The sequence below is a fragment of the Trematomus bernacchii genome, unplaced genomic scaffold (assembly GCF_902827165.1).
Source record: "Trematomus bernacchii unplaced genomic scaffold, fTreBer1.1, whole genome shotgun sequence".
NCBI lineage: Eukaryota > Metazoa > Chordata > Actinopteri > Perciformes > Nototheniidae > Trematomus > Trematomus bernacchii.
In genome coordinates, this window is record NW_022987615.1 from 274,437 (window position 1) to 301,228 (window position 26,792).

The 26,792-nt window shown below is 44.2% G+C and overlaps 2 protein-coding genes across 2 annotated transcripts; one reads left to right on the forward strand and one right to left on the reverse strand.

Annotated features, from left to right (window-relative positions):
* The first annotated feature begins 3,337 nt into the window (after positions 1 to 3,337).
* Positions 3,338 to 5,751, forward strand: LOC117483855. The gene is made up of 7 exons (XM_034132186.1): positions 3,338 to 3,413; positions 3,496 to 3,845; positions 3,989 to 4,084; positions 4,172 to 4,496; positions 4,713 to 5,339; positions 5,426 to 5,561; positions 5,642 to 5,751. Exons 2-7 carry the CDS (start codon positions 3,715 to 3,717, stop codon positions 5,749 to 5,751), a joined length of 1,425 nt encoding a protein of 474 aa, XP_033988077.1. The 5' UTR covers positions 3,338 to 3,413; positions 3,496 to 3,714.
* A 13,654-nt stretch (positions 5,752 to 19,405) lies between these two features.
* LOC117483843 (centromere protein O-like) lies at positions 19,406 to 26,265 on the reverse strand. The gene is made up of 6 exons (XM_034132177.1): positions 26,080 to 26,265; positions 24,421 to 24,572; positions 22,558 to 22,708; positions 22,109 to 22,380; positions 21,710 to 21,887; positions 19,406 to 19,844 (listed from the first exon to the last, which is right to left on the reverse strand). The coding sequence occupies exons 1-6, from the start codon at positions 26,099 to 26,101 to the stop codon at positions 19,744 to 19,746; spliced, it is 876 nt and encodes a 291-aa protein (XP_033988068.1). The 5' UTR covers positions 26,102 to 26,265; the 3' UTR covers positions 19,406 to 19,743.
* Positions 26,266 to 26,792: the final 527 nt, after the last annotated feature.

Consider the following 26,792-nt stretch of genomic DNA (forward strand, 5'->3'; position numbering starts at 1 on the left):
GTGGTCTTTTATTTTTTTGAAGTCCTGCTTAAGCTTCTTGATCTTGTGCCGGCATGATTTAGCGCCGTGAATGATCCCGATGGCCGCTAACTCCTGCGAAATGCACTCATACATTTTCGCGTTGGAAACTGCCTTGAGCTGAAGTGCCTGGATCGCGTCGTCCGCGTAGATATCAAGAAGCGCCGAAACATCATCATCGGTCCATCGCTCCACTGATCTCTTCGGTGTTGTCATAATGCCAACTGCTGGTTTTGCAAAAAAAATATCTCTTCGTTGCTACGCTGAGATTTTAATGCGTGCAAGTAAAATGGCTACTTTATACAACTTTTCAGGAGTTGTACGGGGCGTGGTTTGCATTCCGCACAGCCAATCAGACGTACGAACTACTTTCTCCCACAACAGACCCTGCTCTGTAGCAGGGACTGATAAGCGAGTCTCACAAACTAAGTTGAGCTAATTTAGTTCCTGGGGCTTTTTGGTGTGAACGCAAATATATCGTAGTTCTGATGAACTATTGTGGGAAAAGTACACCAAAGTACTCCGGTGTGAACGCACCTATGTGTCAGTCAGTGCTGGCTCTCATGGCTGCCCCTCCTCCTCCTCGAACTCAGATCCAGAGAGCAGTTTACAACCAAAGACTGAGGACGACACTGGAGACTCTTCTGAACCTGACGCTGAACACAGTGCTGATTGGAAGGAGACCAGAGAACCTGCCTCAGGCTCAAAGTCACTGAAAAATAGACAAGAATCTGTCAGTGATCCACGACGTAGTGCTGAAAAGAAACCACTCAGCTGCTCAGTCTGTAAGAAAGCTTTTAGACATAGAAGAGATCTAAATCCACACAGGAGAGAAACCCTTTGGCTGCTCAGTTTGTGAGAAATGTGTGAATTTTTCACAGAATATACATTTATATATTTATAATTTATACCCTTTAATTTAAACCCCCTGTTTTAGAGTCACTATGTGTCAGTCAGTGCTGGCTGTCATCATCTCTTCAGCTCTTCCTCATCTCTGCCACAGCTGGGGATCGAACCGCGGACCTTCCGCTCCCCACATTTTTTTTTTTTTTTCACTTTTTGGGCCCACTTTCCTCTCCTTGCCCCCCTGCTTCATAGAGAAGAATGGGCAGTATCCTTTGCGTCCAGGGGGCGAGGATAATCGGGGCTGCTCAGTCCCACTTTAGCCCCGCCCCTCCCGTTCATTTCTTATGGCATTCTCACTTTAATCTTGTGTCCACCCATTGGTTGTCCCACTGACGTTTCATTGAAACGGGGAGGAGCGGGGAGGAGTTTTCACTGAAAGTTTCCAGGCATCATTTACAACTGAGAGGTTTTTGAAAAGGTAAGATACCCTCCGCTAGACAGTCCGTTATAATGTAATATAACAGTAACAGATGAATGGGAATGTATTTTGTTGTCCTCTGCTATTACAGTAGATGAATGCCAATGTGTTGTCTTTTAACGTTCGCGCATATTCGCATTGGTAAAAAGTTTCCGCTAAACCGAGGCTTTACGCCGGCAACACACCGGAGCTTTCTGGCCGTTGAAATCCATAAATACTTGTCATTTAATGCTTATTACTATGTGCTAATGTTTATGAAGTTAACATTTATATGCACCATTCGTGATTAAAAGCTGCCACTCCGCCATGTAGTCTTAGAACTGCGGCAACAACATGCATTGCTCCTGCACTTTGCTAGATGCAAACACGTAACGCTTTTTACTTTGCACTAACGTATATGTTCATGAAGTTAATGCTTACATCCGTTCACAGATGTGGACGGAGGGTTAACAGTCATAGACACTTGGCTATTTAATAAAGTTAACATTTATATGAAGGCCATCATTCATTTAAAGTCAGACCTCTGAGGTTACTGTTGAGCTGATGGAAAAGTGTTGTCTAACATTATTACATTATTACATTATTACATGATAGCACTAAGATAGCATTCTCTTTTCAATCAGAACCAGGTTTTACTCATGTTATTTTTCTTATTTCTATTCAGACTGTTCTTCCTGTGTACTATCTGTGTTTCTCTCCTGCTGCAACACCTGAATTCAAAGGTCCATCTCATCCAAAGAGAGGCTTTGTTTGTATGCTAGCTAGGTTAAAGGTTCAAGGTGTTTGCTGTACTTCACATGTACTTGTGAAGTACTTGCCTGCTAGCTTCTGACGTGTGTTTGATGTGACATGTACTTGTGAAGTACTTGCCTGCTAGCTTCTGACGTGTGTTTGATGTGATTTCAGAACAATGGATCACAAACCGTCCTTCGCGTTCCAGGCTGGTACATCAGACCTGCAGCTGATGGCCAGCACAGAAGCTGGCAAAGTCTCGAAACACAATCTGAAGAGGGCAGCCCCGCGCCTCACCTCCGACACCAGGGAGGTGGCTGAGGCACAAGCTGTGTCAAGGGTCACAGCGCTGGGGGGCAACCCGGTGGACCGCTGGCAGCTCCTCAGCCAGACCGAGCTCCAGTTTGGTCAGTACCGGGGCCAGACTCTCCAGTGGTTGCTGTCAAATGACGTGGGCTACACGGCAACCATTCTGGCAGGCCATCAGGGAGAGCGTGAGGGGGGGGGGATGTCAGCAGCACCCCCCTCATGTGGAACAAAGATGCTCTGCTGGAGTACGCCAGCCTCTTCGCCCTAGTGATGGCAGCCGTGAGCAGGAAGAGAGCACCGCGCACGGCTGCAGAGCACGAGCAGCTGGTGGGCTTTGGGACTTGGTCAGCCATGACGTACAGGGACCTGTACGACACTGCAGAGAGGGAGCCAAGCACGTAAGGCCATGTGTGACTTTCATCACTAGCTGTAGAAACACTTGATGTGATATCAATCTAACTGTTGCCTCTCAATCTCAATGTCAGGTACAGGAAGTGGCTCAGGTCCCAACTGGGGCAGCTGAAGGACTACATAGACAGAAGGGACAAGGAGAAGCAGTCTGTCGCCTCCTCAGCTGCATCAGCAGCCGCCACCTCCTCAGCTGTCTCCCCCTCCACTACATCTCCCCCCAAACAGCGGAGGAAGAGAAAGCCAGTGGTCCTGTGTATGTATCATGTCAGTGGAGTGTTACTGTCAGTCAGGTGATGTGTGATGAGTGAACATTTCCACTTCCTCAGAGGACGAAGACGACCATCTGATGGTGGAGGCTGCGGCTCAGGTGGAGGCTGCTTTAGGTAAGTCTGTGCTTCGAGTCATTATTAAGCTTTGTATAATCAAATCTATTTGGTATGTCAAGTGTGTTTTTCTGCTGTGCACAGCATCTGCTCCACCTCTTCCTCCTCCTCCTCCTCCTCCTCCTCCTCCTCCTCCTCCTCCTCCTCCTCCTGCTCCTCCGCCGCCTCCTCGTCCTGCCCAGCAGCAGAGAGCTCTGGCACCACCTCCTCTTCAACTCGTCGCTCCTCCCCCTCAGGTCTGTAATAATGTTGTTGTAAACATCTAGTATCAGTGTGTAGTGTGAAGCTGCAGCTCAGTGACCTGTGTGTGTGTTGCAGCTGCTCCTGCCGGCAGCCTGGAGGAGCAGCCTCCCTGCAGAGCAGCACGAGTGGGTCAGCAGGGCTCTGTTTGTGGGCTACAAGTCAGGGTGGCCCGTCCTGTCCACGGACTATCAGCTGTGGCACCACCCCCCCGGCCCCCGGCTGAAGTACCACCAGCGGCCCTCCTCCCCAGATGCTTTCTTCCAGCGGCCCTTCTTCTTCTGGGCGCCGAACAAAATGTGGCAGTACCACCTGAAGTGCCCAAGCTGCGCACACAAGATGACGGGTAGTGGTCTCTACAAGACCGTGCGCAGAGTTCTGGACACCAACGGCTGGTACTACATGGGGTCGGAGTACCTGGAGTGCAGGTACTGATACATTTACAAGCATACTCTGTGTGCTTGATGCTTTGGTTAAATAGACATTGTAAAATAATACAAGTACTTTTTGTTATGATTATAACTATAAGTAGCAGTAGTAGCAGATACACCAATACACCTTTCTGTCCCAGCTCCTGCACAAAGAAGTGTGCCGGCTGGGCAGCGAACATCAGGAGCCAGCTGGACCTGGACCACCAGCTGCTCTTCCCTGCTGTGCTGACCTACAGGTAAACATCACGCTGTTGGACACAGTGGTGTTTGAAGGACATTGAGATGGTTTAGTGTTCACCTCTGCGTCTGTGTTTGTGCTGCAGGCTCTCTTGTGACCGGAGTGTGCTGGCTCAATTGAAGGGGCGCACGCTGGACAACAGCGCCAGCCGGCTGCACTCCTACCTGGTGGAGCAGCACACGACAGAGTGGATGACGAGGAGCATCCACTACCTAAACACCTGCAGGAAGTTTGTGGTTGCAGGTGTGCAGATGCCACCTCCTCAGCCTCCACCACAGATGGTGCCTGTCCCCAGCAGCGGCTGGCTTCTGTCCACCTTCGTCCTGGAGTCCTTTACGAGGATCGAGGAGCTGAAGGCCAAGGTGACCTCTACCTTTGGCTCCATTCTCAAAATGGACTCCACCAAGAAGGTGAGAAATGTAATGTTACTTATGTACACTGTAGGTGTCATGGCTGCACCCTGACTGATGGAGGAGACCCTCTTCTCCCCTGCAGGTTGTGGAGGAACGTCTTAAGAGAAACTGATAAATGATTCAAGACTAACAATACAATGTAACAGTGTAAAAGGCAATCAGAGTATAAGACTATATGTTTTTTTTAAATGATTATATGATCATTTGACACAGGTGACCAAGAAGCTGGCGGGAGCAGACGCTGGTACCGCTCTGTGGATGAGCAGCGTGGGGAACGAGCTGGGGCAGGTCCTGATGTCCGTGCTGACGGCCGCTGAGGGCTACGGCCTGAGAGACATGGCGCAGGGCCTGCAGAACCGGTACCAGCTGGCAGGGAAGGAGCCTCCACAGGTCCTGTATGTGGACAGGGACTGCTGCCGGAGGGACGGAGGCACCTGCGCTGCAGCTGCTCTCTTCCCCGCCTGGCCACGCCTGGCTGTCAGGCTGGACATCTGGCACTTTATACGCCGACTGGCAGTAGGCGTGACCTCCGAGAGCCACCCCCTCTACCCCGAGTTCATGCGGCGTCTCTCCAGCTGCATCTTCGAGTGGGACCCGGAGGACCTGTCCCTCTTGGAGACGGCCCTGCAGGCGGGCGGGTCCAGAAGGACGCCGTCCAGCAAGGAGTTGGGTCGGCACTGCCGCCGCCGCACGCGTGGGGCTCAGGAGACCGAGCGTCTCCTTGGAGAGGCGGTGGAGGCGTTCAAGGGGGCCACCGATGCCATGAACGTCCCCCTGCTGGACCGACGCCGCATGGAGGAGATCCTGGAGACACAGAGGCATCACATCCCCTGCATTCAGGTACAGCTCTTACAGGAAACAATTCAACATGTTTCATGTTCAGACATGAATTCAGACACTGAATAATCAGAGCCTCTCCCCTTCAGGATCCTGCTGGTCTCTGCCTGTACACCAAGACGGGACAGCTGACCCGGGGGGGGGTGTCTCTGCCCGTCTACCGCTGTGCCCGCGGCTCCACGTCCCTGGAGTCCTTCCACCTGCACCTCCACAGGTTCATCCCGGGTGAGGCACCGTGCTCTAAGAGTTTTACACTTTCTCTCTCCCTGGGTGTAAAATCCTGACGTTTGTGTGTCATGTTGCAGGCTCCTCTGCGAGGGGGACATTCCTCCAAATGTTACTGTTGGAGGGGCTCACGAGGTGGAACGAGGACCGGGGAAAGGCGGCAGCGGGGGGGGCCGGTGTTCCGGATTAACTGGTTCCCCGATCAACTGGGGCACAGATGTGAGGGGCGTGGCCTTCGACTGAAATACACATTTCGATCGCTTCTTCTGTCGTTTACATAAATGTTTTGGTATATTTGGCTCGGTAGGAAGACTTTGATGCACATTCAGTACCAGTGTGTGAGGTTGTGGTTACGATGACGATATCCGGACGTGAACAGCGAGGACTACAAAAAAAGAAACGAGTTGACTGGGGATGTCTGTTCAAAACATTGCGAGCTCCAATAAATCATTTAAACCAGCTATTGTTGCCAGAGTTATTACTGATTATCGTTCTTAATGTGATACCAAGTCCATCTGAGACCTGTGTACACCTTCAGATAGCCTCCAAGTGAAGCGTACGTTGTTTACTCACAGTTTGAAAGCAGCGTGGAGAACTCCTCAGCTGTGGTAAGCTGTGATCCGCTCCAATAAATCATTAAAACCAGCTATTGTTGCCCGATTTATCACTGAATATCGTTCCTAATGTGATACTAAGTCCATCTGAGACCTGTGTACACCTTCAGACAGCCTCCAAGTGAAGCACACGGTGTTTACTCACAGTTTGAAAGCAGCGTGCTGGAGAACACTTCATCTGTGTTAAACTGTGACCCGCTCAGGTAAACGGCGATCCGCCCAGGGAACTGGGACCCGCCCATGTTAAACTGTGATCCACCCAGGTTAAACTGTGTTAAGACTTCTGTGGCTATCTACCAGCGATCAAGTTTAATATGAAAGACTACACACACATTTATCCCTTATAAAAACAGTATTCTGCAGCACTCATCCAGATAAGATGTGACTGTTAACTCGTTTTACAAAGATAGCAGCAGAAATGTCATTGCTGCATGTGCAGGGATACTTAGACTTTAAAATGCTGATGGGTCATTAATGTTGGTCTCGGCAAACAATAGTAGGAGTCCTCTATTCAAACGTAATATTCAGTGTGTAGCGACATGAAAATAACAAAAAAGTTCATGCTGGACTCAAACCCGAATCCCAACAGCAAATTTCACTCGGGCCCTGCGCTTTACTAGTGCGCCACTGATCTACTCAAAGTGTTACACCACTAGACTTTAATATATTGCATTATAACCTTGTTAAAAAGTTCCAGAAAGATGCAACCCGACCATCATTTATTATGTGAGCGAATGTATCTACACTTATAATATACATATTATAGTAGGCATTTGCTTAGAAATAGTATAGGCTACTGACTAAGGTCTGTATCAAGCCTCATTAAGACCCACCGAGATCAGATATCCTAGTTTATCAGCCTGCGAGCCCACATTATGTTGTGATAACTTTTAATTGTACATATAAATGTGTTCTAGTGCACACATAAAGTTCCAATATGCAAATCAGGCCATGTGTGTTGTTACATTTGCCATGCAACATTATGCTATAATATAATATTTAGCCTCACAATATAGACATTTTTAAACACAAACTTTTTAAATAGGCCCCCCATTTCCTGTTGCTATGTCTGCTAATGCAGAAGCTGATAGGATGTAAACCTGGATCAAAGCTGTTGCGCTAGAAACACTTTGGATAAAAGCGTCTAGTAAATGCAATGTAATTGACGTCAGTGTTTTCAACACAATGATTTAGTTTATGATTCTCCAGAAGGTATCGTGTTGGGTCCGTGGCGCACTCATAACGCGTAGGGCTGGAGTGAAATTTGCTGTTGGGATTCGGGTTTGAGTCCAGCATGAACTTTTTTGTTATTTTCATGTCGCTACACACTGAATATTACGTTTGAATAGAGGACTCCTACTATTGTTTGCCGAGACCAACATTAATGACCCATCAGCATTTTAAAGTCTAAGTATCCCTGCACATGCAGCAATGACATTTCTGCTGCTATCTTTGTAAAACGAGTTAACAGTCACATCTTATCTGGATGAGTGCTGCAGAATACTGTTTTTATAAGGGATAAATGTGTGTGTAGTCTTTCATATTAAACATGATCGCTGGTAGATAGCCACAGAAGTCTTAACACAGTTTAACCTGGGTGGATAACAGTTTAACATGGGCGGGTCCCAGTTCCCTGGGCGGTCCGTTACTGTTCCTAATTTATGCAAATGACATGTCATCAGCATGTGACTGCAACTTGTTCCTGTTCGCGGACGACTCAGCCCTGCTGGTCTCTGACAGGAGCAGATTGCAGGTTGAAAAAACCCTCAGCTCCGAGCTCGGCAGAATCTGCACCTGGCTCGCCGATAATAAATTATCATTACACCTGGGTAAAACAGAGTCCATTCTCTTCGGTTCGAAACATAATCTCAGCAAATCCGACGACTTCTCAGTTGCAGTGGGTGACATTATTGTCACAAGTAAGAAGGAAATTACATACCTAGGATCTATTCTTGAGGCAAACCTCTCCTGTGACAAAATGGCATCCAATGTAATAAAAAAGTCAATCAAAGAACTAGATTCCTATACCGGATCTCCTCTCTGGTAAACAAAAACACCCTGAAAACTCTGGCAGGAGCACTCATTCAAGGGTACTATGACTATGCTTGCACGTCATGGTACCATAGCACCTCCAAGGCGCTAAAAATAAAACTTCAAACATCGCAAAATAAACTGGTCAGACTACTGCTTGACCTTTCATCTAGAACCCACCTCACCTCTGCCCACTTTGACAACCTAGGATGGCTTAGAGTAGACGACAGAGTACAGCTACTTGCAATGGGCCTGGTCTACAAGATCCACTACACCTCTATGGTACCCATGTACATGTCAAAATTCTTCCCAAAGGTCAAGGAATACCATGATCATAACACCAGAGGGAGCTCCACAAATCATGTAAAACCCAGATTTGGCACAAAAAAAGGGGAATACACGTTTCGCAATTATGCCACATCAAGGTGGAACGCTCTTCCCACAACTGTAAAGGAAAGTAAAACTATACTTACCTTCAAAACCTCTCTTAAAGAGCACCTTCGGGGGAAAGCATTGCAAAACTGGCCCCGGTAATGGTACAAATCTCAACCTGTCGTACAATGGACAGCTTCCCCCCCCCATCTATGTATATACTCGCATTTTAGACTCTGTTACTAACTGTATATCTGTAGACTTGGTATGTCTTAAATGTCCGGTTAGGATGTATTAGAACGAAATCTAAAATGAAAATTGTAAATAAGCCATCTGTATGTAAAAAAACCACCTGTATGTAAATTGTAAATAAGCCATCTGTATGTCAAATATGTCTTATATGTCTTAAATGATATGATGAATTGGAAATGGGGGACCCTGATGTAAACAAGACGAAAGTCTTTCTCTGGTCTGCATTCCCTTAACAATTGTATGTTTTGAGCTGTACTGTACTGTACCCAATATACAAGCTGTTAATAAACTTTTCAATCAATCAATCAATCGCCGTTTACCTGAGCGGGTCACAATTTAACACAGATGAAGTGTTCTCCAGCACGCTGCTTTCAAACTGTGAGTAAACACCGTGTGCTTCACTTGGAGGCTGTCTGAAGGTGTACACAGGTCTCAGATGGACTTAGTATCACATTAGGAACGATATTCAGTGATAAATCGGGCAACAATAGCTGGTTTTAATGATTTATTGGAGCGGATCACAGCTTACCACAGCTGAGGAGTTCTCCACGCTGCTTTCAAACTGTGAGTAAACAACGTACGCTTCACTTGGAGGCTATCTGAAGGTGTACACAGGTCTCAGATGGACTTGGTATCACATTAAGAACGATAATCAGTAATAACTCTGGCAACAATAGCTGGTTTAAATGATTTATTGGAGCTCGCAATGTTTTGAACAGACATCCCCAGTCAACTCGTTTCTTTTTTTGTAGTCCTCGCTGTTCGCGTCCGGATATCGCCATCGTAACCACAACCTCACACACTGGTACTGAATGTGCATCAAAGTCTTCCTACCGAGCCAAATATACCAAAACATTTATGTAAACGACAGAAGAAGCGATCGAAATGTGTATTTCAGTCGAAGGCCACGCCCCTCACATCTGTGCCCCAGTTGATCGGGGAACCAGTTAATCCGGAACACCGGCATCAACTGCTACAGCGGCCAGCAGCAGTACACCAGTGACGTGCGGTGAGGTTCATGGCTGGTGAGGCGCTGACTCTTTCAGAGTCAGATTTACAAATATTATAGCCTATTTTGACCTTAATCGAAATATTCTGTTATTTTCAAAAGCTTTTTTAGTCTGATGCTATGATTAATTTTAAACAGACCGATCAACAAAAGGATACCCAAAATCTAAATATTGGATTGTTCTTTCTAAGTAAGATCCCATTTTCATTACAGTTGTGGTCTTACCTTGACTTGAAGATGAATATAAGTCCATGCTATCCTTCTGGACAACAATCTCTATTACTGTTTTGTAAAAGTCCTCCTTATCTTCCTGTAGTTTCAAAAGTCTAGTTTCTTTGTTGTTTGCGGTAGAATAACAGTAGCAACAAGAACCTGTGGGCTCACGTGCGCCCCCTTCAGTGCGGCAGAGGTTATGGCTGCCTCCCCTTGTGATTTTTTTCATTGCCGTTGTATGATGAGACCAGCGAGCATAAATATCATATATACGTGAAATAAGTTATTTAGAGACTATGGATGGCGAGGATAAATGTAATAAAGGGATCTACAAACATTACATTGGTGACCTACAGTGAGATGGTAACAGGCATGCGCTTAGGGCCCGCTTTCCAGCCAGTTTCTGTGGGGTGAAGCATTCTGAATTGAGGCAGGGCTCATCTGTGCCTCACCTGAGAATGCGTCAACCCACAGTAAATGGCTTGAGCGCGCTCACAAAATAAGTGGCCGCGCTAAATTAGTGCCCGTGCTCCAGCAAGTTACTGTGGGCTTACGAGAGGCAGTGCTCGTGCCTGCCTCACTTCTCATCGCTCCCGTAGCGGAGCTCGGCAAATTTGCTGATTTTGACTATAAAATGCGATTGGAATCATACAGAAATCACACTTACAACACAGATCAGTGGAGTTTATTATTATTATTATTATTTAGTTTTTCTTTAATTGTTTTTCCGTTACATTGGAGTATGACAGGTGAGGCTCTGCCTCCACTGACTGCACGTCGCTGCAGTACACTCTCCACCAGCTCAAGCAGCACTTCTTCCACACCACGCTGGTGGAGAGCCACGTGAAGCCGCTGCAGTACACAGGTGATACTTCAGACTCAGAGCCGATGCTTCTGGAAGGTTTCTGTTTGAGAACATTGAAGAACAACTGTGATATTAAGAATCTAGTTACTCTTTTCTTCCTCAGGTGAGCTCATCGGGATCAGCTACCTGTACAATCAGACGGGAAAGGTTCTGCAGCCCCTCCCTGATGATCCCGATGTGCCCGATGACAGCGAGGAGGTGACTGTTGAAGAGGAGGAGGAGGAGGAGGAGGAGGAGGAGGGATATGACAAGAGAGGATTTCTTTCATCTTCCTGCTCCTCTTCCTGCTCCACGGCGTCCTGCTGCTCCTGCTCCACGGCAGGGTGGAGGATGAAGATAAATAAAATACATAAATACAAGTGTAAAACTTTATAACATAACATAACATAAATACATAAATACATAAAGTGTAAAACTTTATAACATTAAATACATAAATACATAAAGTGTAAAACTTGTAAATAAATAAAAAGGTATTTTTAAACTTGAATATCTCTGACTGCTTATTTCTTTCTTTTCACAACTTCATAACATCTCTTTGTCATATCAAGCATGCAGCCAGCAGGGGGTGTCAAAGAGCATTTGGGGTGGGGGGGATCTGGGCGGTTGGTACACTGGACACTGGCTTTAATTGATCCGAGGGGCTCTGATCCGATTGGACGACGGGCTCCGGACCCCCAGGTGAGAGTTTCTCATCCTAGAAGATCCACAGGGGTCTTGCCTATATGCCGTGAGCTGATTATCGAGCCTTCATTGTAACAGTCGCGGGTATACTGTGTGTGTGCGTGTGGGGAGTGTTGCAGTAGAATATTCCACTGTAGCGCCGCCGCCACTGTGGGCTAAGCCCCGAATGTTTTCAGGTCCAGGCGACGCCCCTGGTCAGGACAGTGTTCAAATCTGGATCAGTTTTTATCAGATCCGTTGCAGCCCCTTTTTTAGAGATTTGGGTATGGAGGAAAATAGAGAGGGTTGTGTTTTCTGACACTTGGTGAGTTCCCTGGAACACCGGGGACACATATTCATGTACAAAAGACGTACAAAAGTGCATTTTGCATGATAGGTCCCCTTTAAGTAAAAAGTACCCATAACTCCCAGCTGTTTTAAAGAGTACCTGACCTCCCTTTATATCAATAGAACAATAATGTCATTGTTAGCTAATGAATGTTTCCATGCTGAACAACGGCAACATGACAACGTTTTCATTGGTCCCTCTTCTTTAGAGAAGACCAGGAAATGATGGATACACGGATCGTGTTCAAATCAATAGGCACGCAATGACTCTAAATAATAATGATCACGCCACCAAACACACATTCAAACTAAAGGAACCAGCCTGTTTGGGAAATGTAACAAGTAGAAAGTACAGGTATTTGTATTCAACATGTAAGAAGTAGAAAGTACAGGTATTTGAGTTCAACATGTAAGAAGTAGAAAGTACAGGTATTTGAGTTCAACATGTAAGAAGTAGAAAGTACAGGTATTTGAGTTCAACATGTAAGAAGTAGAAAGTACAGGTATTTGAGTTCAAAATGTAAGAAGTAGAAAGTACAGGTATTTGTGTTCAACATGTAAGAAGTAGAAAGTACAGGTATTTGAGTTCAACATGTAAGAAGTAGAAAGTACAGGTATTTGTGTTCAACATGTAAGAAGTAGAAAGTACAGGTATTTGTGTTCAAAATGTAAGAAGTCAAAGTAAAAAGTCGTCAGAAAAATAAGTAGTGGAGTAAAGTACTGATACCAGAAACATGTACTTAAGTAGAGTAAGAAAGTATTTGTACTCCACTACTTCCACCTCTGGGAATAACTAAGTGATATTCAACGTCCTGCTGCTGTGTTCACTTGCTATACTGATATAACCAGGGGTGCACATAACTGGTACGCAGGTACGCATGCGCGGCACAAATCTGAATTGCGTAACGTCACTTGTGTCACTACGCGCCTTTGCGTACCTCAAAACATCAAAACAAAACACATATTTCGTCTACACGTGTTTCTTGTCAACACTCAATGGAGTAAACTACTAGGCATGTCAAAAAACCCAAAGACATTAAGCAGCTACGTTGCCGTTTCGCTCCCTGCAAAAAATCTTTCTATGACTGATTGAACTGGAGCTGGGTGAGCCGCGCAGGACATAACCGACGGACCTGTGAAGCTTTCCAGGAGGCAGAGGCTTATGGCGCAGTTCCACTGCAGCGCGGAGCTCGCTTTAAGCGTTCCGTGTCGTGCCGTCCCCTTTTTTGGTTGTGCTTCCACTAGGCCTAGTCCCGGCGCGGCACGGCGCGGGGCCACTTTTTCACCTCTTTTCTGGCCCTAGAAAATTGTGGTTCTATCGGGGCCAACAAACAGGGCTGAGTATGCTAAACTAGAGAGAGGAGCGCTGGCAAGAGGGCTAGAACTACAACAAGATGGACATATTTGACCGTGATTTAATTGTAATACACGTTTCAAAATGATGCCGAAGTAACAACATACTGATACCGGTTAGTAAAAACCATGAATTAATGCTTTGTCAAGTCTGCAGACAGACGGCAGGCGAAAAACCTTTTAAAATTCGTGTTTTTCTAGATGGAGATTGGCTAAGCTAACGCAGTATATGCCCCGACCGTCCACACTCACAACGGCCTATACAGACATAAATAAAGCAGCGACTGTATTCACCATGACACAGGCAGTCTGTGGTTTGTACTTGTTTAACTTTTGTCGAGTTTCTGAACATATATAAGGAGCTGTGAGCTCTGAGTGCTAACAGCTAACGGCTGTGTTGTTTTTCTGGATTTCTCATTGAAGATGACGTCACGGCTCCGCCTACACTGCGTTACTATAGTAACTACCCCAGTTCCTAAACTGTAATGGAAGCGCAGCATGAAGTGAGTCGGCCCTGTTAAGGCCCAACGCGGCCAAGCCGTACCGAGCCGTACCGAGTGTGGCCGAGGCCGACCGTGTAGTGGAAATGCGCCATTAGATCACTGGACGACAGAGTTGGTCGCCGTGTGCACAGACAGGGTTAACGTCGGTATAAACAACAGAATTGTGCCAAAAGTCCGCCAACTGGCTGCGGTGGGAGACTCCCCTGTGCACATTCTGTGCCCCGCGCACACACTGGAGAACTGCGCAAAATCATCTGATCACAACGTTCACGCTCTGTGGTCAAGCTGCTGCAGTTTTATTTACACCAAAGTGGAGTGAAACACACAGCTGCAAACTTACTCAGGGTGTTAATGGAAGAGTTTGAAATCAGACAGAGGTGGAAGAAGTACTCAGATCTTGTGTAGGAATACTCTGTTACAGTAAAAGTCCTGCATTCAAAATGTTACTCAAGTAAAATTAGAAAAGTATTATCAAAATATAGTGAAAGTAGCGACAGTAAAAGTATTTATTGTGCAGATTGGTCCATTTCAGAATAATATATATGATATGTTTTATAATGATTGATCATGAAAGTGTTCTCAAAGCTGGTAAAGGAGCAGCTAGTTTGAATGACTTTGTATACTGCAGGCAGGGGCGGACTGGCCATCGGGACGTTCGGGACAAATCCCGATGGGCCGGTACTGAAGTGGGCCGGTCGGACGATGTGGGCCGGTCGGATAAGTCACAGCTTGTGAATTTACTCCAGGTGGAACTAAAGTCTGATTTAACACTTGAGTATATTTCACATCATTCATCCACATCTGTAAAGTAACTAAAGGGATTAAATACATGTAGTGGAGTAAAAGTAGTACAAAGTAGCATAAAATAGAAATACTCAAGTCAACTACAAGTATCTCAAAATTGTACTTGAGTAAATAAGTGTGCTTTGTTACTTCCCACATTTGAAATCAGATATGACTTCAAGTCATGTGATCATTTCTTAGTATTTGATCCTTCAACTTGGCCTCAGGAAATGCAAGGACTTCACAGTTTTGGCAACAAGTTTTGGAGAAAGCAAATCGGAGGCTTAAAAAGAGACAGGGAGGTGCATCTTCATCATCTTCATCATCTAGCATGCAAGAAGTGTAAATTGAGGACAGTGAAGGAGACACTGAGGAGGACCACGCTTCGTGTGGGGTGAGTACCAAATGCTGTCTCTTGGTACTCATCTGAGTAACTCACTAAAAAAGTTATGTGCACCCCTGGATATAACGTGTTTTATGTATGTTTAATAATAGGGTTGTTGGTTGTTGCAGTTGGAAGAAAAACTTAAACAATAACTTAACACAGCAGAATAAAAGGTGTGGTATTTCAACGACGAAAATGTGATATTTTTTTATTTTTTCATGAGATTACTTTAAAATATTTGTACGTTATGACAGATTTTTCTCACAAAAACACAAACTAAATGAAGCTCATCGCAAGTTCAACCAGGAAGACCGTCTTTACTCATTAATTTACTATTTCTATGTTACTACTCTCTCTCCTCTCAATTAGTGATCGGGGGCGTCACTCCCCAGCTTAACCAATCACTTCACTCTATTCTCTCAAGCCTATCATAGCGCTCCGCTAACCCTTTAAATCTGCTCTCCCCTCTGAGAGGTGTCATTTCAGGTGACTCGACGCAACCCTCCTCCCCCCCTGTCCCTCTGAATCCAGGGTCAAGCTAAGCCCCTCCCCTTCAGACCGAACCCAACTACCCATTCACCACCACCAGGGTCAAGCTAAGCCCCTCCCCTTCAGACCGACCCCAACTACCCATTCACCACCACCAGGGTCAAGCTAAGCCCCTCCCCTTCAGACCGACCCCAACCATCCATTCACCACCACCAGTGTCAAGCTAAGCCCCTCCCCTTCAGACCGAACCCAACTACCCATTCACCACCACCAGGGTCAAGCTAAGCCACTCCCCTTCAGACCGAACCAACCATCCATTCACCACCACCAGTGTCAAGCTAAGCCCCTCCCCTTCAGACCGACCCCAACTACCCATTCACCACCACCAGGGTCAAGCTAAGCCACTCCCCTTCAGACTGACCCAACCATCCATTCACCACCACCAGGGTCAAGCTAAGCCCCTCCCCTTCAGACCGACCCCAACCATCCATTCACCACCACCAGAGTCAAGCTAAGCCACTCCCCTTCAGACCGACCCCAACCATCCATTCACCACCACCAGAGTCAAGCTAAGCCACTCCCCTTCAGACCGACCCCAACCATCCATTCACCACCACCAGAGTCAAGCTAAGCCACTCCCCTTCAGACCGACCCCAACCATCCATTCACCACCACCAGAGTCAAGCTAAGCCACTCCCCTTCAGACCGACCCCAACCATCCATTCACCACCACCAGAGTCAAGCTAAGCCACTCCCCTTCAGACCGACCCAACCATTAGGCTTGTTTGAGACGAGCTGCGGCTCGCCTCGAAAGTAGACGAGAATAGCCGATCGCAGCCGGGGGAGGTCTCAAAAAGCTCGCCTTAAGTCGGACAGCTCGGAGTCGGCTTCTTCTTCTTCTTCTTCTTCTTCTTCTTCTCTCGGTATTTTGGCGGATTTCAAACAACTTTAAGGTGCATACCGCCACCTCCGGAGTCGGCTTGACTCGGTTTGCATTTATAAATGCACACGGCATCTATTGCACGTCTGTCCGTCCTGGGAGAGGGATCCCTCCTCTGTTGCTCTCCCTGAGGTTTCTCCCATTTCCCCTTTAAACTGTGGGTTTTTCTCTGGAAGTTTTTCCTTGTATGATGTGAAACGTAAGGACAGAGGGTGTCGTATTGTCATACTGATATTCTGTACAAACTGTGAAGTCCACTGAGACAAATGTAACATTTGTGATATTGGGCTATATAAATAAACATTGATTGATTGATTGATAAAGAATGGACAAATGTGTTTAATCGTTAATGTCAGATATGTACTAAGTAAATATATTTGTTCCTGCTCAAGATTAGATTCAACTTTATTGTTATTGCACAGATTACAGTCCACCATCATTCCTGTCCCCAAAAAGACAATCATCACCTGCCCCAACGACTACCGCCCAGTAGCACTCACCTCCATCATAATGAAGTGCTTTGAGCGGTTAGTCAAATTATTCATCACCTCCTCCCTCCCTGAATCTCTGGACCCCCTGCAGTTTGCCTACAGAGCAAACAGGTCCACAGACGACGCCATAGCCCTCACCCTCCACACTGCCCTCTCACACCTGGACCCGAAGAACAGGAACACATATGTGAGAATGCTGTTCATTGACTACAGTTCAGCATTCAACACCATTGTGCCCTCCAAGCTGGCCATCAAGCTCAGAGACCTCGGGCTCAACAGCGCCCTCTGTGACTGGATCCTGAACTTCCTGACGGGCAGACCCCAGGCAGTGCGGGTGGGAAATATCACATCCTCCACCCTGATTCTCAACACCGGTGCCCCTCAAGGCTGCGTGCTCAGCCCTCTCCTCTACTCCCTGTTCACCCACGACTGCGTGGCCACACACAGCTCCAACACCATCGTGAAGTTTGCTGATGACACGACCGTCATCGGCCAGATCACAGACGATGACGAGACGGCGTACAGAGAGGAGGTCGAAAACCTGACATCTTGGTGCCAGGGAGAACAACCTCCATCTCAACATCAGCAAAACAAAGGAGCTGATTGTGGACTACAGGAAGCAGCAGGGAGAGGGACACGCCCCCATCGCCATCAATGGGACTACGGTGGAGAGAGTCAAAAGCTTCAGGTTCCTTGGGGTCCACATCACTGAGGACCTGACATGGTCTCTTCACACCACCACCATCACCAAGAAAGCTCGACAGCGGCTCTTCTTCCTCCGCAGGTTGAGGAGGTTCAAAATGGATTCCAGGATACTCTGCAACTTCTACAGGTGCACGATAGAGTATCCTCACTGGCAGCATGACGGCCTGGTACGGCAGCTGCACCGACCTCGATCGTAAGGCTTTACAGAGGGTGGTGAAAACTGCACAGCACATCACCAGGACGGAGCTGCCATCCATGGAGGACCTTTACTCCCAGCGGCTCAGGAAGAAATCACTACGGATTATCAAAGACCCCCATCACCCCAGCCACAAACTGTTCTTTCTGTTGCCGTCTGGCAGACGTTACCGCAGCATCCTGGTAAGGACAAGAAGATTCGGAGACAGTTTCTTCCCGCGGGCAGTGAGACTGTTAAAAAATTTGAACTGTTGAAACAACTTCAAACATTCAACTGCTACTCAGTAGTATGTATCTAATACCTAATATATATATATATATCATTCCAATAACTTGTATATAGACTCATACTGCACTATTCCACATCATAACTTTATTTCATTTTTATAACTATTATTATTTTTGTATTGCTCTTGCTCTTATTGTTATTATGTTATGTTATTATGTTGCATTGTTGGAGAAGCCTGTGACATAAGATTTTCAACTGCATAATTACTCTGTAGCTATGTCAGATTGACAATAAAGAACCTTGAACCTTGAACCTTGAACAGGTACTGAGACAACGAAATGCAGTTTAGCTTCTAATCAGGAGTGCATAAAGCAGTAAAGTGAAAAGTAATGTACACAATCTACAGAATAAAATATAGAATGAATTGAATGATGAAAAAACAGTGAGGGGTATGAATACACTATAAACAGTAGCCTAGCCTAGTATGAACAGTGTGTTGTATGAATATGCTAAGATAAAGTATGACAACGGTAAGCAGTGCAAGTATAGTATACAAATATATAGATATTAATGTCATGATGATAAACATTGTGGAACAATGATGAAAAATGTGAATGGAAGTGGCGACGTAAAACTGACACAAAACAACAACACACTTTTGCCGAGCCAATGGAGAGTTTCATCACCAGCACGGGGTAAAACCCACCAATGAGCGCTCAGCTCGAGATACCAGCAAGTCGTTTCCCATCAAGCATTTCGCTTCCGCAGCCCGTGGAGAGAAACTGCGCCGCCTCGCCGCGCCTCGCTCTCAAGTCTGCGGGCGTCTTTGTCCCGCGAGATTTCAACGTCTCATGTAGGCGAGCCTCCAGAGCAAGTCGGACAAAATGACTAACCATCATGCAACGCACTAGCAAGACGTTGATCGCAATTGCGCAGGTCTGCGCAGGTCTCGCTTGTCTCAAACAAGCCTAGTAATTCACCACCACCAGGGTCAAGCTAAGCCACTCCCCTTCAGACCGACCCAACCATCCATTCACCACCAGGGTCAAGCTAAGCCACTCCCCTTCAGACCGACCCAACCATCCATTCACCACCACCAGTGTCTAGACCCCGGGGGGTTTCATCGGATCGGTTCTGCCCTCCCGAATGATACTCCTGCACAACGGGGCCTAATCGCCAAAACTCCATTACATTCATTTGTGTATTCCTGGCAATAAATATGTATTCTTCCATCAACACCGTCTCTCCTGATTGAACTGGAGACAGAAACTCTTTTGTTCTGAGAGGTAACATTACTGATTTCTATGGAGTCTGGTACCTTTGAAGGAAGCCCAGATACCATCAGAAAGAGCTGCAAGGTAAAGAGGGGAAATAATCTAAATAAAGCTTAAATATAAACAGATATAACATGTTTTATGGATGTTTAATAATAGGTTGTTGCAGTTAAAATTTAAACAATCATTGTACAAAACAGAAAATAGTTCTGGTATTTCAACAACAAAGTTCTGATATTATGAGATTTCTATGGAGCCTGGTATCTTTAAAAAAAAAGCATAGATAACAACAAGGTCAAGAGGGGAAATATTCTAAATAAAGTTTAAATATAAACGTGTTTTATGTGACTGCAGCTCGTCCACAGGAGTCATATAACTTAGCTGCTGTTTTCTGCTAATATCCCTCACTTCTAAAAACCAGAACTGTGCATTTTAAATGTGGAAATGTTCATTATGTCTCTGATTAAACTACAGGATGTTTCCCGTGTTCCTCATGGTGCTCAGAGCTTTGTGCAGCGGGGTCTCCAGGAGGGTCTTCTTCCACTCCGGAAAATCAGGAAGAGCCTTATCTGCAGAAAACACAAATATATAAATGCATAATAATCACATTTATAAAGGAGGGAATATTCTACATACAGCGTGTCATCTCTGTTTGTCTCCAGTCATACATTTAGTATTTTATTATTGCACGAGTAAGAGTGCTCTAATGCTAAATATATAAAAGTATAATAGACATTTTTCTGGATTAATTTAAATGATTTTGTTGGTTAAAGAATCCTGCAGATATATCACATTTCCTAGGATTTAGAAAAGAAAAGGCTCGACAAAAACTACTAATATTATCAAAACTAATGCCAATAGATTTTGCATCAATGCACTAACTCAGGGGTTTTCAAAGTATGGGAAGGTGAGCCTCCCCTCAGAGAACATAAGAACAGCCGCGCCGGGGCAGGGGCATTCAATTGCATTTCAAAGAGGTCCAGTGAGAGAACATGTCATTAAATGCTCTGTTTTCGCTGTCTACCTCTCTCTTTTTTGAGCACGTCATTTGAAATTACTCCGACTGTTTCTCTCTTCTTGTCTCGTCTCTGTGTGTTTGAATTAGGGCTGCACGATTTTGGGAAAAAATCTAATTGCGATCTTTCTGACAGATATTGCGATTCGATTTGCGATATTTGTTTTTAAGCGACCCAACGGAAGTTTATTGTAAAATGCGGCCATATCTCCGGCTAGGAAGGTCGCATCAACGTGCTCCCGTCTCTAGCACCCCCGCAGCCCGAGCTACGAGTGAAAGAACTAAACTTACATGAAACTTCCGTTGGGTTGCTTTAAAGTCAAGCTTCAGTTTCAGATTCACCCTGTAATAGAAACATGTGATGGAGCATTACTAACCTGACTCAGAAACCATCTAGGAAAGCTCCATTGGAAGCCATTTGGAAAAGGCAGGCACTTTCAAAAACACTTGGCAGGTGATTGGATCAATCTGTCTATCACCTACTATCATGGGCCACTTCTGATTGGTTAACAATGGCTGGTACATGTGGAGCACAGCACTTCTGATTGGTGTGGATGACTGACACACAAGAACAAAAAAAACGATTTGATAATTGAATCATTTAAAATCGCGATTTTGATTTAAAATCGATTAATCGTTCAGCCCTAGTTTGAATCTAATTCCGTCTAACAGTACAGAAAGCGGCGAGATGCATTTCCTTAGGAATCGACAAGCAGAACCAAAACTAACATTTATGGGCGAAAAACGTCACTTGTCCGTCGGACACGTCAATGGAAAGATGTATTTGTCCGATATTATAAATAACACGTCCCGGACGATCGGACGTGTGCTTTTTCGCACACTGAGCCGCTCGCATAAAGTTAGCTAGATTTCACTGTTTCTCGTTATTTTTGTCTCAGGCTGCGCCTCCCCTGAAGCTCTCTGGCGCCCCCTAAGGGAGGCTCGCCTCACACTTTGAAAACCGCTGCACTAACTGATTAACTCACAAATTGGGTCTTTAATGGACATTATTACGATATAAATCCTGCACATGTTGTACATTTACACTCCACACAACCTATATTTAAATCTGCACAGCTCTCCACGTTGAATTTATAGCATGTCATATTTTATTTTACTGTTCTCAATTTATTACATATTTATATTTTGAAATATTGTCTTTATTTTCCAATTTGGTATAATAGTCTTAAAAGTAGTTTTTAAAATATAATTTATTTTTGCTCAGAACATTTTTGAGAAAAGTGAAAATTCTGAGAAAAGTGAAAATTCTGAGTCTTTAAAGTAGTTAAATATTACAATGTTTTGCTCACACCAAAGCAAATTCCTCCTATGTGTAAACCTGCTTTTGTACTTTAACTCTGGTTCTGATCATTATGGGAACGTTCAGTTCCCATAATGATCATATTCGTAGTAAAGTACCGTCACACTGGAAGGAGACGCGTGTTGGGAGACTCCGGCTGGTGTCGCAGTAATGGAGCGAGCAGAGAACGACCTTCTTCTCCACAGGAAGCTCGAACATCAGGACGATTAACGAACACAGGACGATTAACGAACACAGGACGTTACTCTCCATCACCTTCACAGTCTCATGAAGCCTCTGAACAACAAACGGGAGGAGAGAGAGAGAGAGAGAGAGAGAGAGAGAGAGAGAGAGAGATGAGAGAGAGAGAGAGAGAGAGAGAGAGAGAGAGAGAGAGAGAGAGAGAGAGAGAGAGAGAGAGAGAGAGAGAGAGAGATTAAACTAACTGAACACAGGACGTTACTCTCCATCACCTCCACAGACAATACCCTGCGTTTTAAAACTTTTAGGTGTGAGACCTTGAGGAGCTGCAGCTGCCTCTTCCTCGCTGTGAAGGCGTTCAGTTGGCGGCTCAGGGGGTCCAGCAGCGTCCGGATGTCGGTTTGAATCCGGCTCTGCTCGATGAGGAGGGTCAGCGGGATGAAGGGCGGGACGTCGTGACGGACGAGTCTCAGTGCCGGCTTCACGTCAAACTCCAGACTGAACGTCTCCAAATAAACGCCTTCAAACGCCGTCGCTATCGAGACACAAAGTCCTTTTCCCCGACGAGTCTTTGTGAAGTCGTACCCACCTGAGAGGCAAAAAGAGAGGGGTTTCAGTATAGAGAACATCTCAAATAATAATAAACTTTATTTATATAGCACCTTTCATGCTTAACGCAGTCCAAAAGAAAATCTAAATCCCCCCAAAAATGTAAATCTAAAACACAGTTTGGGGCCATAAATATTTAATAATAATAAAAGAGTACCGATGGTGTGAGCGTTCAGAAGGTCTTTCTGAGTGTGCCGAGCCATCAGTCGCAAAACATCTGAGTTCTCAGAGTCTTCCTCCATTTCTTCCTCATCTTCTTCATCGTCATCATGCCGTTTGTCCAGAGACGCCCTCAGAGTCTGGAGATCCTGAACATCAGCAGGAGAGGACTCTTTAAAGTAGAGACACTACATACTGATATACACCTGAACATCAGCAGGAGAGGACTCTTTAAAGTAGAGACACTACATACTGATATACACCTGAACATCAGCAGGAGAGGACTCTTTAAAGTAGATACACTACATACTGATATACACCTGAACATCAGCAGGAGAGGACTCTTTAAAGTAGAGACACTACATACTGATATACACCTGAACATCAGCAGGAGAGGACTCTTTAAAGTAGAGACACTACATACTGATATACACCTGAACATCAGCAGGAGAGGACTCTTTAAAGTAGAGATATTACATACTGATATACACCTGAACATCAGCAGGAGAGGACTCTTTAAAGTAGAGACACTACATACTGATATACACCTGAACATCAGCAGGAGAGGACTCTTTAAAGTAGAGACACTACATACTGATATACACCTGAACATCAGCAGGAGAGGACTCTTTAAAGTAGAGACACTACATACTGATATACACCTGAGCATCAGCAGGAGAGGACTCTTTAAAGTAGAGACACTACATACTGATATACACCTGAACATCAGCAGGAGAGGACTCTTTAAAGTAGAGACACTACATACTGATATACACCTGAACATCAGCAGGAGAGGACTCTTTAAAGTAGAGACACTACATACTGATATACACCTGAACATCAGCAGGAGAGGACTCTTTAAAGTAGAGACACTACATACTGATATACACCTGAACATCAGCAGGAGAGGACTCTTTAAAGTAGAGACACTACATACTGATATATACCTGAACATCAGCAGGAGAGGACTCTTTAAAGTAGAGATACTACATACTGATATACACCTGAGCATCAGCAGGAGAGGACTCTTTAAAGTAGAGACACTACATACTGATATACACCTGAACATCAGCAGGAGAGGACTCTTTAAAGTAGAGACACTAGATACTGATATACACCTGAACATCAGCAGGAGAGGACTCTTTAAAGTAGAGACACTACATACTGATATATACCTGAACATCAGCAGGAGAGGACTCTTTAAAGTAGAGATACTACATACTGATATACACCTGAACATCAGCAGGAGAGGACTCTTTAAAGTAGAGACACTACACACTGATATACACCTGAACATCAGCAGGAGAGGACTCTTTAAAGTAGAGACATTACATACTGATATATACCTGAACATCAGCAGGAGAGGACTCTTTAAAGTAGAGACACTACATACTGATATACACCTGCACATCAGCAGGAGAGGACTCTTTAAAGTAGAGACACTACATACTGATATATACCTGAACATCAGCAGGAGAGGACTCTTTAAAGTAGAGACACTACATACTGATATATACCTGAACATCAGCAGGAGAGGACTCTTTAAAGTAGAGACACTACATACTGATATAAACCTGAACATCAGCTGGAGAGGACTCTTTAAAGTAGAGACACTATATACTGATATACACCTGAACATCAGCAGGAGAGGACTCTTTAAAGTAGAGACACTACATACTGATATACACCTGATCATCAGCAGGAGAGGACTCTTTAAAGTAGAGACACTACATACTGATATACACCTGAACATCAGCAGGAGAGGACTCTTTAAAGTAGAGACACTACATACTGATATACACCTGAACATCAGCAGGAGAGGACTCTTTGAAAGATGTAAAGTCATATATGTTGTGTGTACCCTGTGTGTCTGTATCTCTGCTTCGAGCTGCTCTTTCTGTCTCCTCAGAGCAGCAGTCTTCTCCTGAAGCTCCTTCACTCGACTCGGTTGCTGTCGCTGAGTTGTCCGACTCCTCACCTGAACCTCCAGCAGACTCAGGTGACTCAGAATACCTGAGGGGGAACAAACAGAAACCCTACCATTAGATAAAAGTAGAAGTACTCAGATCTTGTACTTGAGTAAAAGTAGAAGTACTCAGATATTGTACTTGAGTAAAAGTAGAAGTACTCAGATATTGTACTTGAGTAAAAGTAGAAGTACTCAGATCTACTTGAGTAAAAGTAGAAGTACTCAGATCTTGTACTTCAGTAAAAGTAGAAGTACTCAGATCTTGTACTTGAGTAAAAGTACCAGGGTGTAGGAATACTCTGTTTCAGTAAAAGTCCTGCATTCAAAATGTTCCTCAAGTAAAAGTATAAAAGTATTCTCATCAAAATATAGTTGAAGTAGCGACAGTAAAAGTAGTCATTGTGCAGATTGGTCCATTTCAGAATAATATATATGATATGTTTTATAATGATTGATCATGAAAGTGTTCTCAAAGCTGGTAAAGGTGCAGCTAGTTTGAATGACTTTGTATACTGCAGGGTAGCTTGTGAATTTACTCCAGGTGGAACTAAAGTCTGATTTAACACTTGATTATATTTCACATCATTCATCCACATCTGTGAAGGAACTAAAGGTATTAAATACATGTAGTGGAGTAAAAGTACACAGTTTACCTCTGAACTGTAGAGTAGTAGAAGTACAAAGTAGCATAAAATGCGACTGGTTTTACATCAATTTAAACAATTACATTTAAGAGAATAACCTTATTTTCTCTGTTAATTTGTGACTTCTTTTTCATAATTTAACCACTCAAACTTCACACAATAGCCAAGATTTTCCTCATAACTTTGAGTTTGTATCTTGTAAACATAACCCTTAAATTACAGAGATGATGCACGTTGTTTTTTGGAAATGTGTGACTGGTTTTACGTACATTTTAAACAATTACATTTAAGAGAATAACCCATTTCTTTCTGTTAATTTGTGACTTCTTTTCATAAATGAAACACTAACATCAGCAGGAGAGGACTGTAAGTAACTAAAGGTATTAAATAACTGTAGTGGAGTAGAAGTAAACATTAGCATAACATGTAAATATTCAAGTTAAGTATAAGTACCTCAAAAGTACATGAGTAAATGTACTTAGTTACTTTACACCACTGGGTTTCTCTGACATTAAGTACTCGGTGATAATAGGCACAATATAATCCCGATTAGTGTTTTTTATAGTCAAAATAATCCGATCATTGTGCTTTTTAAAATGTATTATTATAATATGAGTTGTGTACTTTCAGGCAATATTCCCAATAATGACAATATCAACACCACATTAGGACATAATACATGTATAGATAGCTGGGCTGTAAGGATCATTAAACAACATAGAAAGAACATGACAGGAAGGTTAACTCTCACAAAACCGAAATAAATAAATGATATTTAAACTCAAAGACTTGTAGGGACAAGTTTAGCTTCAGTTAGCATTAAAGCTAACGAAGCATCACAACAAACTATAACAGTTAGCTTAGCAGCCAGCTAACTATCCGTACTGACACACACACTCTCCTTTACCTTTAGTAGAAGCTCCCTCCATGTTCCTCACGTGTTTTCCTTTATTTTCGGTCTGTTTTAGAGTTAAATAAAGTCACCGCTCAGATGTAAATATTAGCTTCCTCGAGTTTCAAAATAGAACTCCTTTCTTGTTCTTCGGGTTCCCGGCGGTTAGGAGTGTAATGGCGCATCGCCGCCACCTGTCGGCTCCAGAGGGAATATAATAATGATATAATTATTAAATTAATATAAATAAAATAACACCTCAAATCCTGTAAAACAACATGAACATTTTCTACTTTTTTAATGCTCTTTTATTTCTATTTGAGATGTTTACATTTTGGATTGTTTATTTCTAGTCTTTTAATTTCTCTAATGTGCAACGCCATGTATTTTTATGCTGCTGCAATGCAAACATTTCCCAGATTGGGATCAATAAAGTACTTCTTATCTTATCTTATCTTATCCTATTTTTATCTTAAACCCCCCAATAGAGAGGCGAAGTCCCGCCCATCTACTTCCGCTCCATGGGACCTTATTTCGGAAAAATTATGTATTGAAGTCAATGGGGAGAGAAAACGTATCTTTCGATCCCGTTTGAATTGTGTCGTGAATTACACATATGATGTTTGTCAATCTTAAAAAATAATTTCCATGTCAAAAAAGTCAGAGTTTGTCGTAAAACTGTTGAAATATAAGACTATGAAAAATATGCAACTAGAAAAACTACAAAT